Source organism: Pimephales promelas, chromosome 21, assembly GCF_988280905.1.
Source record: "Pimephales promelas chromosome 21, fPimPro1.hap1.1, whole genome shotgun sequence".
Taxonomy (NCBI): Eukaryota; Metazoa; Chordata; class Actinopteri; order Cypriniformes; family Leuciscidae; genus Pimephales; species Pimephales promelas.
This window is the reverse complement of record NC_142789.1, coordinates 19,635,622-19,654,829: the sequence shown is the minus strand read 5'-3', so window position 1 is coordinate 19,654,829 and position 19,208 is coordinate 19,635,622. Positions and strand designations below refer to the sequence as shown.

Here is a 19,208-nt window from a genome sequence, read left to right as displayed (position 1 = left end):
GGTTTGTTGGGATGTTTAAAGGGGGCAGGCCATGCGGAGCGACTCCCGAAGGTGGGTCAGTACAGACTGCAGCCGCTGCTGATGTCGCTGGTCGACAAACAGCGAGTGTTCCTTCGCGATAAATTGTCAGGTGAATAAAGCCTGCTAATTCGGCTTTATATTGTTTTCAACGTATCTTAGAGTGATCAAACCAAGAGGATATCATGATCTTGTCTGTGCCCTTGTGCGCTCGATCGCTTTTCTTGGCTCAAAGTGAGTATCTGATTTATCCAGTTGAAGCAAATCTACTATTTGTTCTATTTACACTGACTGCTGATAGAATAACGTATTGTGCTTGTGTATTATGTAGTCTATTTGATCAGAATTCTAAAAATGTTGCCCAATTTTGGAATAAATACATCAAAGTGTGAGTGTTTGTGTGGAGGGTTTATGTAGGCTACAAGAAACATGTCAGGTTATTCTACCCTCACCTGAGTGTGTATATATCTTTGCATGTCTCTTGAGAGTCATTGTACATGTTTGTGCATATTCTCTTCTGTTTAAACGTTTTATAATGTCATGTAATGGGTTTTCAGTCTGTATTTTGCACTGTTGAGACCCAGACTCAAATGCCAAAACCAGCTGGCGCAGACAAAGTCAAACCTGTGTCCAAGACTGATGATTTTGTTTTGAACTAACCCAAAGAAAAAGCTCTGCTCCAAACAAACCTAAGTTGCATGACATGAGCACCAAAAGTAAAGCACATATAAGGGTAAAAAAAATTCTGCCTTATAAATTCCTTAATGTGGCTTGGAATTTTGTTTTGTTCAAGATGTTTATGCTCTTGGTTCACCAAGAGCCGAAGCTTATTCTTTTGAGGTCTTTGCACTGAAAAGAGTATGAATCAAGAAAATTCCCCTTACCTAACACATTGGACCTAGAATTGCATGTTTAGAATTCAAGAGGGATTCAGTGTGATTCACTTGAGTCCTAACACAAACAGTAAAGACATAAGGTTTTATTTAAAGCGAAGAGTGCCTACTGTTATTTAGACATACTCATCTTATTGCAGATTACGTCAGCATTGCAATTTTAGGATTTGAGTTAAAAGGACAATGTGTAGGAATTTCTCCCATCTAGCGGTGAAAATGTATTTTGCATGCATTCAAACGAATTGTGCTCTCCAGTGCCTCGCTTTTTCAAATGTGCATTGCATCTACGGTAACCATATGTACCAAAAAGCAATGACAGGAGGTCTTCTAATAGCACTTCGTCGAGTCTTCCTTCGGGGGGAACAGGTTTGTTATTTCAAACAAACAGCAACTTGACACAATGAATTGCTGACTGTGAAAAACATGAACTAGTGTAATACGTATGCCTTCTTCATTCGTTATATTTTCTGAAGTACGTGCATTGTTAGATCTCATCATCATTAACTGTTAACATCATTAACATCATTAAATGTTCATCTGTCTATATAATATAGTACGCAACCAAACAATGAAAAAAAGCTTGTAATTAAGACCGTAACATTGTCTTACCTGTCGAGAAGAAAGCAGGACTTCAGCGTCTCTTTTGAAATCTTTCTCCTGCATTAGCTCTATCCACCTGGAAAAAACACTATCCCGACATTAACTCGTGTTTTTTGTAATCTCCGGTCACGTTTCCTTTTACGATCTATTTTGGACTTTTCTGGCGACGAGGATTTGCAATGCAGCCTTTTAAACTTGCCGGCCCGTGAAGCGCCTCTCACTTCTCTGCTCCTCCGCTTCTGCTGCTTTCAGTCACGTTACGCCGGCTCTGAACGAAAACGCGTTGTGGAAACACGTTGGCCTAGTACTTTATGTCCCTCTCTGCTATTATATTTTTTCAAGATGGCAGAACTACATGGAAGCCTCCGTGGAGCTGCCCGTCCCAAGATAATAAATTCTTCGTTTATGAGGATAAGTCAGATAATTGGCAGAGGTATTTGTACACCATTGAGGACATATTTATGAATAAAAATCTTGATTTTAAAGAATAAAATACATAAAAAAGTACACATTGTCCCTTTAAGACAGGTCCAAATTGGCAGTTTTGTTTTTTAGTTGGAGCTTGGTGTTTCATCGTAAACTAACCATTGTTTGAAATGGACCTGCTGTCTTTGCCTCCATATTAACTTCTAAGTATTTGTTCCAGTCCGTACACTGACATACTGAAGTAAAATGCTCAATATACTTACTATGTTTTGTTTTTTTGACCATTCAGCTTAAATTAATACACTTGTTAGTTTTTATTTTGAGTGGAAAATCCCATAACATTATGATTCTGCACAACCAGCAGGTTAGTAAGACAACAAAAGTGTACTATATTTTGACTCATGTAAACAAACCTTGGCTTCAAGGCTTTTAAATATACCCAGGCCATACAAACAACACTGCTCACAGTTTTCTACTTGGCTGAGATTAGGAACACTGGCTTATTTCAGGTGTAGCGCTATTCATGAAATCATGAAATTATCATTAAAAAATATATTTCTTTATTAAACTATATTCAGTTTCAGAACATCTGAGATCCGACTTTAGACTTAGAAAATGGAACATTTGCTGCAGAAAGAGAGAGTGAGACAAGTTTAATAAAATTCATTTTTAATCTTCTTTCTTTCTGATAATCTGTTCAAACATTTTGTCAAGTCAATGACACATTTCAAGTTTATTGTAAAAAGCTTAAAGGGAAAGTTTACCCCAAAATGAAAATTGTCATTGTTTACTCACCCTCGTGTACAAACCTTCTTGACTTTTTTTCAAAAGACACAAAAGAAGGTATTGTTAAAATATCCAAGTGTTTTTTTTTTCTTTTCTTCATGGGATCCAGTGTTGTTTGGACCCGAACATTATTTAAAATATTCTTCAGTTCCACAGAAGAAAGAAATTCACACAGGTTTTGATTGGAACGACATGAGAGCGAGCAAATGGCACTGAATTGTAATTTGTGGGTGAACTGTTACTTTAATTTGAATGAAGAATGTAATATGAGAAAGACAAAGAAAGTAAGATGCAGTTTTATAGGTTCACAGTCTCGTGTGCAGGTGTATCTTTGCCCACAGCATGTTAGTGTGAATATGAGTGTGCGTCTGTGAATGAAATATGCGTACGGACAAGCCGCTGCGTTTCAAAGTGCTTCCTCAGCAGATTCCAAACCCTTGACCCTCTCCCTCCACCTCCTCTGCCTTTCGCTCTGATGTGTGTGGTTTCTCTGGCTTCTAACACATCCTTATTACTGCCTTTCTATTGCCCTCAGGATTTGCTGTACATTCTCAAAAGTATTTTCTTTTTTCACATTTGACACAAAACCATTATGACATGCAACAACCCTCAAAGACCATACAGAGTTGAAAGCATGTGAAAAGAAGTATTACTGTTAATTTATTCTTTATTGTAGAGGTTTTTTTTTAAAGTTTAATATTTTGTGAGCCCAAACTAATGGGCAGACAGTGACAGATGACTATTCCAGTTAAGTCATATGAGCGGTATCACAGTTGTATGCTGTGTTTCACAATGTTGTGAAATGCTAAAAACATCCTACAGTGTTTAGTTTTGTACTGTATGTCTTTAAGCATGTGGGTTGTGTGAGTAGAATTTAAAAACAAGTAAACCAACCCATTTTAAGATATTTTTTTTAACATTTGTAGCATGTTACATTTTTTTTTTTTACCACTTTATGACTGGGAGTGGTTGGATTTCCCCAGACCCTCTTAATGCAAGAGTATCTGCAACTGTTCAACCACTCCCTTAGTCTTAAAGTTCATAAAATGAGACTTCTGTCGTCATTTACTCACCTCATGTTGTTTTTAAAAAAGTTTATTAAAAGTAGTCCATTGTGCACTATTTTCCTACAATCTACAATATTTGTCAACAACTAATATTAACAAAGATGAATTATTACTGGAACAAATGTATTGCTCGTTGTTAATTTATGTATTAAAGGAGTAGTTCACTTTAAAAAAAACTTTTGCTGATAATTTACTTACTCGCTGTCATTCTTTCTTTAGTTGAAAAGAAATTTATTTTTTTGATGAAAACATTCCAGGATTTTTCTCCATATAATGGACTTTAATGGGAACCAAATGGTTCAAGGTCCAAAAGACAGTTTCAGTGCAAACTGCAAACTGTTCAAAGGGCTTTAAACGATTTCAGATGATGAATAAGGGTCTTATCAAGCAAAACGATCGCTCATTTAAAATAAAAATAACAAAGTTTAAGTTTTATATGCTTTTATAAGCGCGTTCGTGACTCTCCTATTCAAACTCGTTCATCAAAATGAACGAATCTTTTCAACTCGTTCATTGTTCATCTTTTTTCGTGTTATTGTTCGTTGAATGAACCAAATAACACGAAAAAAGATTCGTTCATTTTGATAAACGAGTTCGAACAGGAGAGTCATGAACGCCCATCACAGAACAGCGCAAGACGACCATTTGAGCTTATAAAACTTAAACTTATTTTTTTTTTTAAATGAGCGATCGTTTCGCTTGATAAGAACCTAATTCATCGTCTGGAATCGTTTAAAGCCCTTTGAACAGTTTGCAGTTTGCACTGAAACTGTCTTTTGGACCTTGAACCGTTTGGTTCCCATTGAAGTGCATTATATGGAGAAAAATCCTGGAATGTTTTCATCAAAAACCTTCATTTCTTTTCGACTGAAGAAAAAATGACATGGATATCTTAGATGACATGGGGGTGAGTAAATTATCAGCAAAAGTTTTTTTTAAAAGTGAACTACTCCTTTAACTAACTAATGGGACCTCGTTGTAAAGTGTTACCGATTTGTTGAATCTGTTACTTCTCTCATGAGCATGCAAAGAGAGCTTGGGTGATTTTTGGTTTTCTTTTTCGGTGAACTGTCCCGAACTTCAATATGACTAAAATTGAAGTTTTTGAGAATAATATGGGCTTAGGTAATATGTAGGCTAGTTAAATATTTATATTCAAAGTCTAACATTTACTTTAGATTACAAAGGAATGTTTTATTAGCCGTGAGTGTTTTGACTCTTCTTGCAGATGCAAGGAGAGCTGTTTATTTTTTAGGGTTACAGACTCATACAAACATCCATAAATAGTACTTTCAGACAAAAGTGATGCAAATTCAAAAAATTGGTGCTACTCGTTTTCCCCTAAATGCTTGCTGACAAAGAGCTTTTTTTTTTTTTTTTTTTTTTACAAACAGGGAAACTGTTTGGTTTGAATCAAGTATTGCTTTGCTGTCTCTGCATTCCTCTATATCTACTGTATGTTTCCTATATTAGGAACTATTATTACTTCATATGAAGCACCAATCCAGTCAGATTAAGTGCCTGCTGCTTTTTTTCAGAGCTTGTAAACAGGGATTTCTGAAAACACTGATAATATCTCTGGTCTTTAATGTAGTGGGATGAAATTCATGAGGTGGTCTCTCAGCACTGTGTATTTAATCTGTACTTGTTTTTCTTTTTTGCTTACAGTTCTGGCTTCCTTCCTCTTCAGCATTGGTAAGTGCATAACTTGAACCATAAAAATATAAACTTTAAACAAAAGTCTATCAAGCACCTTACATAATGTCATAATTATCCAAAAATATACTTTACCATTCAAAAGTTTAAGATAAGTAAGATTTTTTAAAGAAATGAATACTTCTATTCAGCAAGGATGCATTAAAAGTGACAGTAAAGATTGTAAACATTGTTACAATAGATTTTTATTTCAAGTAAATGCTTTCAAATGAATTTTCTGTTCATCAAAGAATCCTAAAAAAATGTATCATGATTTACACAAAAGTAGCACAACTGTTTTTAACAATGATGATATTGATTAGAGTGATTAATGGAAGATCATGTGACTCTGAAGACTGCAGAAATGAAGCTGAAAATTCAGCTTTACATCACTGGAATAAATTAAATAAATGGGTTAGTTCACCCAAAAGTGAAAATTCTGACTTTCGTTCATCTTCGAAACACAAATTAAGATATTTTTTATGAAATCTGAGAGCTGTCTCACTCCTCCATAGGCTTCTATGTCCAAGTGACTACAGTGGCTCACTGTATCACACACATGACCAGCGTCGGCCAATAGTGAGCCTACATTCGGACAACACAGAAGCGCTGAGCAGTTACACTTCTTGAACTCACTCAGAAGCCCACAGAGTAGAAAATGAGTTGTTGAATAAATTAGTTATTTTATTTTTATTTATTTTTCGCGTACAAAAAGTATTCTCGTCGCTTGATAAATTTAAGTTTGAGGCTCTGTAGTCAATTGGACTATTTTAACGATGTTTTTACTAACTTTTCTGGGCCGGCAAGTTTCAATAACATAGAAGCCTATGGAGGAGTGAGACAGCTCTCAGATTTCATCAAAAATATCTTAATTTGTGTTCCAAAGATGAGCAAAAGTCTTACAGGGTTGGAACAACATGAGGGTGAGTAATTACTGGCAGAATTCATTTTTGGGTGAACTAACCCTTTAAGTCTTCGTACAAAAGCATTAAAAAAATCTTACCGACCCAAAACATTTGAACAGAATCTACAGGACTGAGAATGCTGAAATGACTAGTTTACTGCTGCTGTAGCAACATATGGTTTATGATAACAGCACTGCCCCATTTACTTTAAGGAATCACATATGATAGTGTTTTTCGATCATTAGACCTAATCTGTTTTCGGGAACCCTGCTCTTTGTGTGTCAGCGCTAGGCCAAAGCGATGGCAGTGGCGTGGTGGTGGCCATGTACAATATCAGCGCACCCCAGGGATCAAAGGCGATATTGCAGTGTCATAGTCAGCGCATGGTATGGACCCAAGACCGCCTAAAGGACCGCCAACGGGTAGTGCACTGGGATTTACTTCGTAGTGGCCCAGACCATGCAATGGAACGTGTTTTAGACATGTTTTCTGCTGGAGACCAGCGCATCTATAATGGCTACAACCAGGGACGCATTAACATGCCCAAGACTGCTTTTAAGGATGGCAACTTCTCATTGGTAATTAAAGGTGAGATACTTTTGGGCAAAACAAATGTTACTTAATAATATAACAGTTAATAAATCTCTATATGTATGTCCATTTGGAAAAACAACAACCACAAGAAAACTTTTGCAGCCACCTATCTTTCAATCCCTTCAAACTGCTCAAGTATTCAAAAATAAGACCTATTTAAGGTTCACACTTCAAAATAACCTTCAAACTTCAAAACGTCCGGGCAAAGCCCCAATGTTTATCTTCTAGATAAATTAATGCATTTTGTCTGGGTTCCTTCATACAGATGTTGCAATGAGTGACAAAGGAATATACTCCTGTAACCTGCATCATCATTACTGCCACCTGTATGAGTCAATCAAAGTTCAGCTCAATGTCACCAAATCAGGTTGGTAAACTCACTTCATATTTTACAGTTTTCTGTCTGGCTATTCTTGGCATTTAACCTGCCTCTTGATCAAACGGTTCGAGTTCATGCCAAATAAGGAGCTGTCTGACGATTAAAGAATGGAAAGAATGTGAAGGGCGTTTGAAAAGAAAATTTTGTTCATCTCCATTTACCAACTAAAAAAAAAATGTTTTAACCAAAATATCTTACTGTAATATGCTTATATATATAATATGTGTCTGTGCATGTATTAAAATACATATACAGTGGGGCCAAAAAGTATTTAGTCAGCCACCGAGATGCACTGTGCAAGTTCTCCTACTTAGAATGATGAGAGAGGTCTGTCATTTTCATCATACAGTAGGTTCACTTCAACTATGAGAGACAAAATGTGAAGAAAAGAAAAATCCAGGAAATCACATTGTAGGATTTTTAAAGAATTTATTTGTAAATTATGGTGGAAAAATAAGTATTTGGTCAATAACAAAAGTTCAACTCAATAATTTGTAACATAACCTTTGTTAACAATGACAGAGGTCTAACATTTCCTGTAAGTCTCCTCTGTTTTGGGGCTGTCGCTGGGCAACATGGATTTTCAACTGTCTCCACAAATTTTCTATGGGGTCACTCCAAGGACCTTGAAATGCTTTTTACGGAGCCACTCCTTCATTGCCGTTGCCTGGTTTGGAATCATTGTCATGCTGGAAGAGGAAGACCCAGCCCTGTTTCATCTTCAAGGGTCTCACTGATGGAAGGAGGTTTTGGCTTATGGCCACATTCATTCTTCCCTTAACACAGATCAGTTTTCTTTTCCCTTTTGCAGAAAAACAGCCTTGAAGCATGATGTTTCCACCCCCATACTTCACAGTAGGAATTGGGATGCAACTCTGTATTCTTTTTCCTCCAAACATGACGAGTTGAGTTTTTACCAAAAAGTATTTTGGTTTCATCTGACCACATGATATTCTCCCAATCCTCTTCTGGATCATCCATATGCTCTCTGGCAAACTTCAGACGGGCCTGGACATGTACTGGCATAAGCAGGGGGACACGTCTGGCACTGCAGGATTTGAGTCCCTCTCGGTGTAGTGTGTTACTGATGGTAGCCTTTGTTACTTTGGTACCAGCTCTCTGCAGGTCATTCTGGGATTTGTGCTCACCATTCTCATGATAATTTTGTCTCCATGGGATGAGATCTTGCGTGGAGCCCCAGATCGAGGGAGATTAGCAATGGTCTTGTATGTCTTCCATTTTCTTACAATTGCTCCCACAGTTTGTATTTTCACACCAACCTGCTTGCCTATTGTAGATTCACTATTCCCAGCCTGGTGCAGGTCTACAATTTTCTTCCTGGTGTCCTTCGACAGCTCTTTGGTCTTGGCCATGGTTGAGTTTGGAGTGTGACTGTGAAAAAACAGGTGTCTTTTATACAGATAAGGGGTTCAAACAGGTACCGTTAATAACGAGTGGAGGACAAAGGAGCCTAAGTTACAGGTCTGTGAGAGCCAGAAATCTTTCTGGTTTGTGGGTGACCAAATACTTATTTTTTCACCATAATTTACAAATAAATTCTTTAAAAATCCTACAGTATGATTTCCTGGATTTTATTTTTTCTCATTTTGTCTCTCATAGTTGAATTGGACCTATGATAAAAAATAAAGACCTCTCTCATCATTCTAAGTAGGAGAACTTACACAATCAGTGGCTGACTAAATACTTTTTGGCCCCACTGTATCTGTTTTGGTTTTTCTGTTTTTAAGTAATTTTTGCTCAGACGCGGCCTGAGCCTGTTTCAAATACACTTTGTTTATTGAACTGCTGTATAAAATCAATAGGCTATCACATTTGCAATTGTGCTGATATTCAGGAAAACAGTACTCTATATCCTGTTATAAATATTAAAAACTAGAAGTCTCAGGGACTTTTTTTGCCCCTTATATCTTGATTTTTTGGGGGGCCTTTTTGCTTCAAGCCCATTAATTTCCATAATGGCGGGGATCTTTTTCGAGTGCAAGTGGACGGAGGCCCCTTCCGTTGTGAGGCCTGTTTCAAGTGCAACACTGCATACTCATCCAGCTGTGGTTTTCTCTCAGCACGTAAGGAGAGGCGGTTCTGGGACGGTCAGAAGGCTGTGTATGTGGTTCTGGTGGGCAGCACGGTGGTTCTCCCCTGCGTTAACCGCCGGCCAATCTGGACCGAGGGTAACAGTCAGGAAGACCAACAACAGGTGGTGCACTGGGATCGTCAACCTCCAGGGGTCCGACATGACCGCGCCGATCGACTCATCGACCTGTACGCTTCTGGCGAGAGGCGTCACTACGGGCCACTGTTTGTTCAACAAAAGATGAATATTTCTGCCACAGCATTCTCACAGGGAGATTTTTCTCTGATAATCTCAGACATCCAGCTCCTAGATCAGGGGCTATACTCCTGTCATCTCCACCATCACTACTGCGGCCTGCACGAGAGACGCATCTTCCAGCTTTCTGTGACCCCTCCGGTCCCTCAGATCCCTCTGGAACCCACAGATGAACCTCAGTATCTTCCCAATGAAGACCCAAGTAAGAGAAACACACACTTTTTACTTCATAAGACACTACGAGTAAAAGAACTGCCAGTTTTGTGCTCACCTGCTTTTTCTTTATTACTATTTTCAACATTTTAGAATTATGATATGGTATGGAAATTCAGTGACTTATTTATGTTTACCCAGGCTGCATTTATTTGTTCAAAAATACAGTAAAACAGTAAGATTGTGAAATGTTATTATACAATATTATTACAAACAAACTGTTTCTATTGTAAGTATTTCTGTGATGGCAAAACTGAATTTTCAATACTTCAGAATAGATATCATTCCAATTTGCTGATTTAGAAACATTTATAAATATTTTCAAAGTTAATTATCACAGTTGCTCAACAGTTTTGTGGTTTTTCAGGATGCTTTGATGATTATAAAGTTCAAACGGCCTTTATATGAATTAGAAATCTATTGTAACATTTATAAATGTCTTTATTGTAATTTTTTATCATTTAATACACCCTTGCTAAAACTATTATAAAAAATTCTCAGCATGAGCAGCATAAATTCAGTCAAGCATAAATTCAACTAGCCTGCCAACATTTCATGTAGGTGTTATATTAGCTTGAAATATGGGCCCTACACGGGTTTATCCATAGGTTGTCGGCCCTATCTGAATAAGCCCAAGAAGGACAAACCTGCTATGTAGGGCCTATATTTCAAACCCATATTATGTCTACATTGGCTCCACCATTAAATGTTAGCTGGGTAGTCATGTACTGTCTCAGTCTCAAAGCACACAAGTTACTGCTGTCAGGAGTTTGTGTTTTTTTATTTGACTCGTTATGACTTGTTTGCACCTTCAGATTCTTGTGAATGCATCTCTGTTGTTCATAAAGGTTGTCTTAAATGGTTGTCAGTGGGCTTGTCACACAACTCACAAGTCGCATGAGGCTAAATGCCAGTGCAGACAGGTAGGACAATAGAGCGTCTTGGAGCATCTTCAGCATGTTCCCAAATCCCGAATATATCTTTGCAACTAAGGAGTTCTCCTGATTTACATTTGTCTTTCTTTCTCTGTTTATTTTCTTGGTTTGCATTTGCTTGTATTTACAAGAGAAAGAGGCAAAAGTTGATGCTTATTACTGGTTTAGTGAACACTAAAATTTAGTGAAATTTTTGTATACTTTGTCAGCATTTATTAAGCAAAAGAAAAAAAAAACACCCCAATTTTGTTTTTTCTAAATTGAATCTACTGACTAGATGATAAATGTATATTTATGAGAAAGAAGAGATGGAGAAATGGATGTAATCACAAGGCATGAACTCAAACAAACAGTCATGGCCTAAAATGGTCTGAGGTAAATCTGAAGATCTGGTTACCCTTTCGTCTGGGTTCACGTTCATTAAAATGCAGCAGTTCTCATTTTAAAGCTTCTTTTTCTTTTTGCTTCAAGCATGCTTCTTTTTCTCTCATTTTTTTTTTAACTCGCATTCCACTGCCATTCCCTCTCCCACTGTCACAGCTCGCTTTCTCAGTTTGAATTCTGCTCTGGTTCGGATCATTCGATATGTTTTCCTTTGAGGTACTGCCAGGCAGACTGGAGCAAAGTAGGATAAGAAAGTGCTTTTTTAACTTGGATAAGATGGGGAGGTAGATGATGTGTGTCTGGGAGATAAAAATAAGAAACGAAATATATGAGGAAGAGACGAATCAATGCATATTTTTAACAGTGACAAAGAGAGTTGGGTAAAAGAAGGGTGGGGATTCTGCAGGAAAAAAAAGCACTAAGAGAATGTGGGAAAGTCATTTTCTATGGTAATACTGTTTCTACTGGACCTTAGACTACACAAACCTCAGAGGAATCTTGTGGATAATCACAGACTTTTGGGCAAGAAAGAAAAAAGCTAAACACTTTCTGCACTGCTGAATTCATTATTAACAACTAAATATTTCTGGGCATCTGCAGTGACTGTTTTTTTACACTGGGCTTTTTTGATTTGCAGTGGAAGTGTCTGTATTTTGATTTGTTGTCAGTTTTGACAGTTTTTACATGATTAATCACCCTCAAGCCATTTCAAACCATTATGACTTTTTCTTTTTTTGTGAAACACAACATTATCATAGACACAAAAATATCTTGAAAATAGTTCAAACAATTCACACACATTATTCAGAGTATTATGAAGCCATATGATAGTTTTTATTTTCACACACTTTAAAACCTGAGTCATAATATTAACTGAAATAGTCTCACTGAAAAAAAAAATATCTCCTTTGCATATTTGTGAAATTAGTAGCAATGGCCGTTCAACAAATGAGTTTTTTGGATGATTTTGAAGCATTCTTTTGATTAATCTTTTTTAATGAATCGGCCAGTCTGGTGAATGCATACCAGTCTGAATTATTCGTTATGAGTTTTCAAGTTCAGATGATCCAGTTGCAGTGGTTAACAGCTCACTGGAGGGGAAGATAATCAGTGAAAAATTAGCTAAAGCAGAAGCACTAAACAAATCGTGTGATGCTTTTAACAATGCTCGAATGTTCATTTGTTGGCTAAACTATTCATTTAAAGTGTCAGATTTCCTCAAGACACTCTTAGCTGTGTTCATATGTAATACAGTGTGCTCTGAAGCCTGTTTACAAATGCCAGTCTGTTTGACTTCCATGCTCTTTGTGGTTTGACTTATTTATCTGCTATTTTCTCCCTCTTCTGTTTCTTACATTTTCCTTTTGATCTGTCTTGCCTGTGTTGTGCTCTCTCTCACTTTTCACTTTTTTTGGCCATTCTCTCTTTTTAACCTACGTCTTCATCCTTTTTGGAGTTTTTTTGGACAGCGTCTTGTTTATCTGCAGGAAAAGGGAAGTTTGCTTCATCTGTAAAGCATCTGGCCAGCTGTAGAGCTCAACATTAGACAGCGAGCCATAGGGAGGAGACTGTTGTAGATTTAGGTCAGCCAACCCTCAACATCACCTCATTCCCCCTTCAACCTTCCCTCAACCCATTCTTTAACCAACCGGAATGTGTGAGTCCTTTTCTCTGTTTTATCTAAGCATGAAGAAAAAGACAACTGTCTGGATCCAGCATTGCCATTACATAAAGTTATTTCCTTTTTGGACTTTCCATAATTCTGTTTATCCTCTTATAGTCCAAAACTGTTTTAAACCAGGTGGTTCCAATCATGTAAATCCCTCACTTAAAGCTTTCACGAGGATCTGGCATATCAATGATTGTTTAAAAGTTGCAAGGTTTGAGCATATTGATGTTCCCCTATGGTCTTTTAAGTGGGAGAGTCCAAGACACGTCCCAGTAGAAGTCCTGATCTGGATTGTTTGGCCCATAAATGCTTGTCTTTTATCATGAGCCCAAACTCAATGTCGTCATAAACATGTCTGTTCTTGAATCTGTTCATGGACAGTCAGGAAAAGATTGTTTCCCAAGATCTGGGAGATGTTTTGTTTCTTTTGAGCAATTATTATTATTATTTGTGGGTCTGAAGCTAAGCAAAACACATCTTTGCAACATAACCATAAATAACTGTTAGGGAAATAGAAATACTATTGTAAAGAAGCCTCCTTTGGGGTTTACAAGAGGTGAAAAATACAGAAATGAATGTATTTCTAAATTTTGCCATTTCAGAAAAAAAAAATACTTTGAATAAAAGTAACAACAACACAATATTGTGACAAAACACACTACACTGCTCTTTAGCACGGCTCTTGACTGCCAGTAACCAGTCATATCCGGCCTTTTATGAGGTCTTCTGAAAAACGAGGGTAGAAGATCCTTCAGCTGTTACTGATTACAGTAATCTACCATAAGATATTAGCCTGTGTTCCCCTCAGTGCTGTGGCTTCAAACATGCACAATAAGAGGTTAAGATTGAAATTACAGGGCAGAAACTGTTATTCACACAGTTAACAATTACTTAATGGAAGTGTTTTAAGCAGAAGTTGGCAGAATTTGCTTGTTCTTACAGAGAATTTTTGATGCATTAGAACGATAACATTGCAAATATCTGTATTTGGGGGATTAACATATATAATTTATAAATAATATTAAAATTATTACCATTTAAAATAACTGTTTTCTATTCCAATATATTTTAAAATGTAATTTACTCTGTAATTTTCAGCAGCATCACTTTTCATATTATTATCATCAATATTGAAAACAGTGTGGCTTTATTTTTTATTTTTTTGGAAACTGCAATTCATTTTTAGATTCAAGCATTAAGTTGAAATAAAAAATATTTTATAACATTATAAATGTCACGTTTGATCAATATAATGCGTCCTTGTTGAATAAAAGTCTTTTAAATATCTTACTGACCCCAAAAGGTATATATATAGCTTTTATCAACCATAAAAAAATGTATATAAAAACTTCATAGCAATAAGATCTAGAAGCATAATATTTCAGATTTTCAGCTATGGCTCAAGATCCAAACAAAATAGTCTCTGAGTGATTTTCCACATCTCATAATACTTCTTTTCTAAGAACTATGATGTCATATTTAGTCATCTCCTGTCGTCATTTTAGGCTGCGTGTCTTTATTATGTCTGTATTCTAGACGAAGTGCTGCAACTTTGGCTTATTTATTTAATTTATAAAAAAAAAATTGGTGGAAACAAAACGGCAAATTCCCTCAATAAACTAAACCCCACAGTACCTCCCCATTTCCCCCCATTCCTCCCTCTGTTTTCCACCACTCTTCTTAAATCCATGTTTTACTGCCAGGAGAGAGAGAAAAAACAGTGGATCTCATTCTGGTTGAAAAACACGTGGCAGTTTCCGGTCTTTCTCACAGAATTTTGACTACTGTTAAGATAAGCAAGTGCACAAACTATGCTGCTGAAAACCAAGTATTTACATTCACATATATGATATTTTTGTCCAAAGCAACTTAAAATGCAAACCTTTAAGGAATTCTATCTTTATGTGGATTTTCTGAGAATCAGACATGATCTTGTGTTGCCAACACTGATCTCTCACCTCCAACATCTGTTCAGCCCTAGTTCCATCTGTGCTGATTCTTCAGCTGACATGACAATCCAGCTCCAATGAATATCTGGAAACTTTTTTTTGTTTTATAATAAATAAATAATCTAAAAGCATATTAAAAGTACCATTCAAAAGGTCACTAGGTTAAGATACTCTTCATAGGTATATTATTTTCTCTGTAGATTTTACTTTCTTAATACTACTTTTGTTCACTGTTGAAGTTATTTTTTGGACATAGTATTTTATGTAGTGTATTTAATATAGAATCCATTCTATATAAACTAATGTGGAGCCGAATACAGTATAAATAGCTCAGGAGCTTGGATGATAATGGTCTATTTGTTTTTTTTAGACTCTCAAGGCATGAAGTCAGAAAATGATTATATCTGTAATATATCTCCTTCTGAAGTGCTGAGTTTTGCTTTTTCAAAAAAATCTGTATAACCTTAAACTTTATAGTAACACAGGGCCCTCTGCTGGTTACTGAAAATGACAATAAGGCTCAAATTCAAGACCAAACTCTTGATCATTTTCTCTTTTAGACACCAATTTGGTGGAAGTGCCGCCACATGTCATCAACGTCATCTTGCCAGAGCAAAGGAGTCACTTTCTGCAGCAGCTCGGCTACATCCTGGCAACTCTCCTCCTACTGGCCCTTATTGTGTTGGCTATCGTTCTCCTCACACGTCACCGGAAAAGACCAGGTTTTTACCTTTTATTGGTCACTTCCATCTGTCATTTAGCATTTTATTGCTCTTATTTCAAGTGTCATAATGTTACTGTGGTAAAAAATAGCTCCTTTAATTCACCAAAAAAGTGTCTTTCAACCACATTATTTGTTATATGCAGGCAATATGTGACATTTGTATGCTCAAACATGATTTATGTTGCACTTTTTGTTTTTATAAAACATAGGCCGAGATTTTGATCCACGTAAAGTTGAAAGCCCACCGCTATCGACGGTGACGTATGTGTGAGTACCCACTGATGTTAAAATGCCTTCTGTGAACATTAAGCATCAGCTGCCCTGAATAAAACATCCACTGTCCTGGTGTGTCATACATCTAGGGGCCACACATCAGGTGTCAAGAAAGACTGTGAGCGAAGCATCCCAGAGGTGAAGTCAAGCAACCAAGAGGAGACAAAGTTGGGTGAGTTTACTGTACATCAGATTTACTCTCAAAATTATGCACTTGGACTTGGACAAATGTATTTTTGTTTGTCTCCTCAGACTACAAAAACAACCTTCTGAAGGAAGCTGAAATGTCCAAACTTTGCTCCCCAAAAGCCATTGACCTGGACAGAGGTAAAACGGACCCGATCGCGATTTATTTTCAGTCGTGTTTGTCTGAGAGGTTTACAGGCCCAACATGTAATTCACATTGAAAAATAAACCCCAAACTAAGTGCATGAAGACAACTAGACACCAAACAACTAGTTATCAAATGTGGTTCCGTTCATACTACACATATACCCTCGTTCACAGGTTTATACACTCTCAGAAAAAAAGGTCCAAAAGCTGTCACTGGGGCTGTACCTTTTCAAAAGGTACGCTTTTGTACCTAAAGGGTGCATATTAGCACCTAATATGTACATGTTAGCAAATAAATGTCCATATTAGCACCTAAATGTCCATATTAGCACCTAAAATGTACATGTTAGCAAATAAATGTACATATTAGCACCTAAAATGTACATATTAGAAGCTAAATGTACTTAGCACCTAAATGTACACATTAGAACCTAAATGTGCATATTAGCACCTAAAATGTACATATTAGAACCTAAATGTCCATATTATCACCTAAAATGTACATATTAGAACCTAAATGTCCATATTAGCACCTAAATGTCAATATTAGCACCTAAAATATGCATATTAGCACCTAAAATGTACATATTAGAACCTAAATGTACATATTAGCACCTAAATGTACATATTAGAACCTAAATGTAAATATTAGCACCTAAAATGTACTTATTAGAACCTAAATGTCCATATTATCACCTAAAATGTACATATTAGAACCTAAATGTCCATATTAGAACCTAAATGTCTATATTAGAACCTAAATGTCCATATTAGCACCTAAAATGTATATATTAGAACCTAAATGTACATATTAGCACCTAAATGTACATATTAGAACCTAAATGTAAATATTAGCACCTAAAACGTAATTATTAGAACCTAAATGTCCATATTATCACCTAAAATGCATATTAGAACCTAAATGTCCATATTAGCACCCAAAATGTCCATATTAGCACCTAAAATGTACATTTTTTAACCTAAATGTACATATTAGCACCTAAAATGTACATATTAGAACCTAAATGTCTATATTAGCACCTAAATGTCCATATTAGCACCTAAAATGGACAAAAGTTTACCTTTTGAAAAGGTACAGTCCCAGTGACAGCTTTTGTACCTTTTTTCTGAGTGTATACAAAAAATCAAATTGCATTCATTAATTAGACTTTTACTGTACATTGTTAATTATTTTAAACTTTCTATTCATCAAAGAATCTTGTATATAAAAAAGTGTCATGTTTCGATTAGAGAGGAGATTATATTGTAATAATGCTTCACAATCACAATATTACTGTTTACCAAATAAACAGCATTGGTGAGCAGAGAAGGTCTCTTTTAAAAACATTAAAAAAAATCTTACCAATCTCAACATTTTTTCTCTGCAGAGATGGAGAAGCCATCTTGGAAATAAGCGGTACCTTGCCACTGGCTGGTCCAGGGGGAGATTTGGAAATCAGGAATTCATGGAAGAAGAATGAAATGTGTACATGCGACAATATGGCAAGGAAATAAGACAAAAGAAGGAGAGATTTTTTTCTGACTCAAGATCCTCTACCTTTTTTGGCTCTTATGAAGCTTGCGGGAAGCACCAGAGTATCACCAGCAATATTTTGGACAACTGATATATCAGCTGTTTTAGAGCACAAAAATGACAAGCAAGAAGCCTAAAAAATATGAAAGAACATAGTCTGCATTTTTTTTTTTACTGAATTTGCCCAATGCTGCCATGCACGCTATGAGTGAGTTTTTTTTAACTAATTTTTTTTCTCCATATTAGCTTTCTCAATAGATTGAAGCTGTGCTTTCTTAAAGCTACAATTCGTAAATCTAGCATTCTTTTATGCAGACACCTGATAACCTTTACTGTATTATATGAACAGCATGATTATTAAAAGGTACGTTTTTGTTCTTAATGAAATCATAGCCAACTTGGTAGACAGTTTAGACAAAATATTTTTATTTTGTAAGTCTTCATAATATTCTAGACCAATTTAAATCAGTATGTTTTCTCATTTTGATATTCTTTTCCTCTTACTCTTCTCTTACTAACCGTGTTACCACTAAAAAGCTACATAACATTACCTATCAAAATCATCTGTATTCTGTCATCTAGAAATACTGTCTGTTATCACCTTTTTCATGTTATCATTTGTATATTTTCATGTTACAAACCTTACTAATTGCTTTTGTCACGGTTTATTTGTTTTCATTCGTGAAGCTCTGTGCTAACAGGCAGCTTTGAGGTCATTTGCAACAAACAATTAAGTGTGAAACTGATGCTAAATGCATCAAAGTAACTGTACAACATGAAAATTATTCAATTTGAACAATTATTAAAGGTACACGATTCAACTTTTGGCCCTCTAGTGGTTAAAATAAACCCTGCATTTTGCGGAAGAACATTGTTTTGGTTGTGCTTTGCCTCTGCATGAATGTTCAGTTGAATATGGTTCTTTCTCATAAATAAAAAAGAAATAGATTATCCTACTGCTCGTAAAAACATTCACTGGAGGTTCGAGATTTAGAGTGCTCTATGTCAACCTTTCTGCAACATTGTGACAACAAAAGTCGCTCCCACACCATACACGCGTCAACGTAGTCAGAGCAACTCTCTATTTACGCATATGACGAGACAAACATGGGTGAGTGTATGTATGCGATTTTATGCAAAAACCATCCCGCTCGGTCTAAAATATAAACACTTATAATTTACCATAGTTCAAAGACAAATCAAAGACAAAAAGACGTTTTGGATGAAGGACTAATGTGGACATTTAAAGTGTTAATCATAAAAAGTTACATAGTGTGCCTTTAAAATGGCTATGCATAGCAAAGGTTATCAAGGTCAGGCTATGAAACAATTATTTTGCCCATTATGATGATTAAATGACACTCAGTCACGCTTTGAACTTCCTTAAAGTCTCCAAATAAGGATGTGTCGATGTCACATTGATTAAGGTTCCAAGAGGAATTTGCTGGCTAGACTACGGCTTTTGGTACATGAAGCCACATAAT

The 19,208-nt window shown here is 36.2% G+C and overlaps 1 protein-coding gene across 1 annotated transcript; it reads left to right on the top strand.

Annotated features, from left to right (window-relative positions):
• Positions 1–28: 28 nt before the first annotated feature.
• mxra8a (matrix-remodelling associated 8a) lies at positions 29–18,853 on the top strand. The gene is made up of 10 exons (XM_039674038.2): positions 29–252; positions 5,459–5,485; positions 6,676–6,978; positions 7,250–7,351; positions 9,445–9,912; positions 15,421–15,582; positions 15,794–15,851; positions 15,947–16,029; positions 16,110–16,184; positions 17,579–18,853. The coding sequence occupies exons 1-10, from the start codon at positions 204–206 to the stop codon at positions 17,602–17,604; spliced, it is 1,353 nt and encodes a 450-aa protein (XP_039529972.2). The 5' UTR covers positions 29–203; the 3' UTR covers positions 17,605–18,853.
• Positions 18,854–19,208: the final 355 nt, after the last annotated feature.

Bases quoted from the DNA above. Each gene is read 5' to 3' on its own strand.
- mxra8a (XM_039674038.2), top strand. From the start codon at position 204: ATGATCTTGTCTGTGCCCTTGTGCGCTCGATCGCTTTTCTTGGCTCAA. The intron at 253-5,458 runs GTGAGTATCTGA...TTTTGCTTACAG, and splicing joins ATCGCTTTTCTTGGCTCAAA to TTCTGGCTTCCTTCCTCTTC. The intron at 16,185-17,578 runs GTAAAACGGACC...TTTTCTCTGCAG, and splicing joins AGCCATTGACCTGGACAGAG to AGATGGAGAAGCCATCTTGG.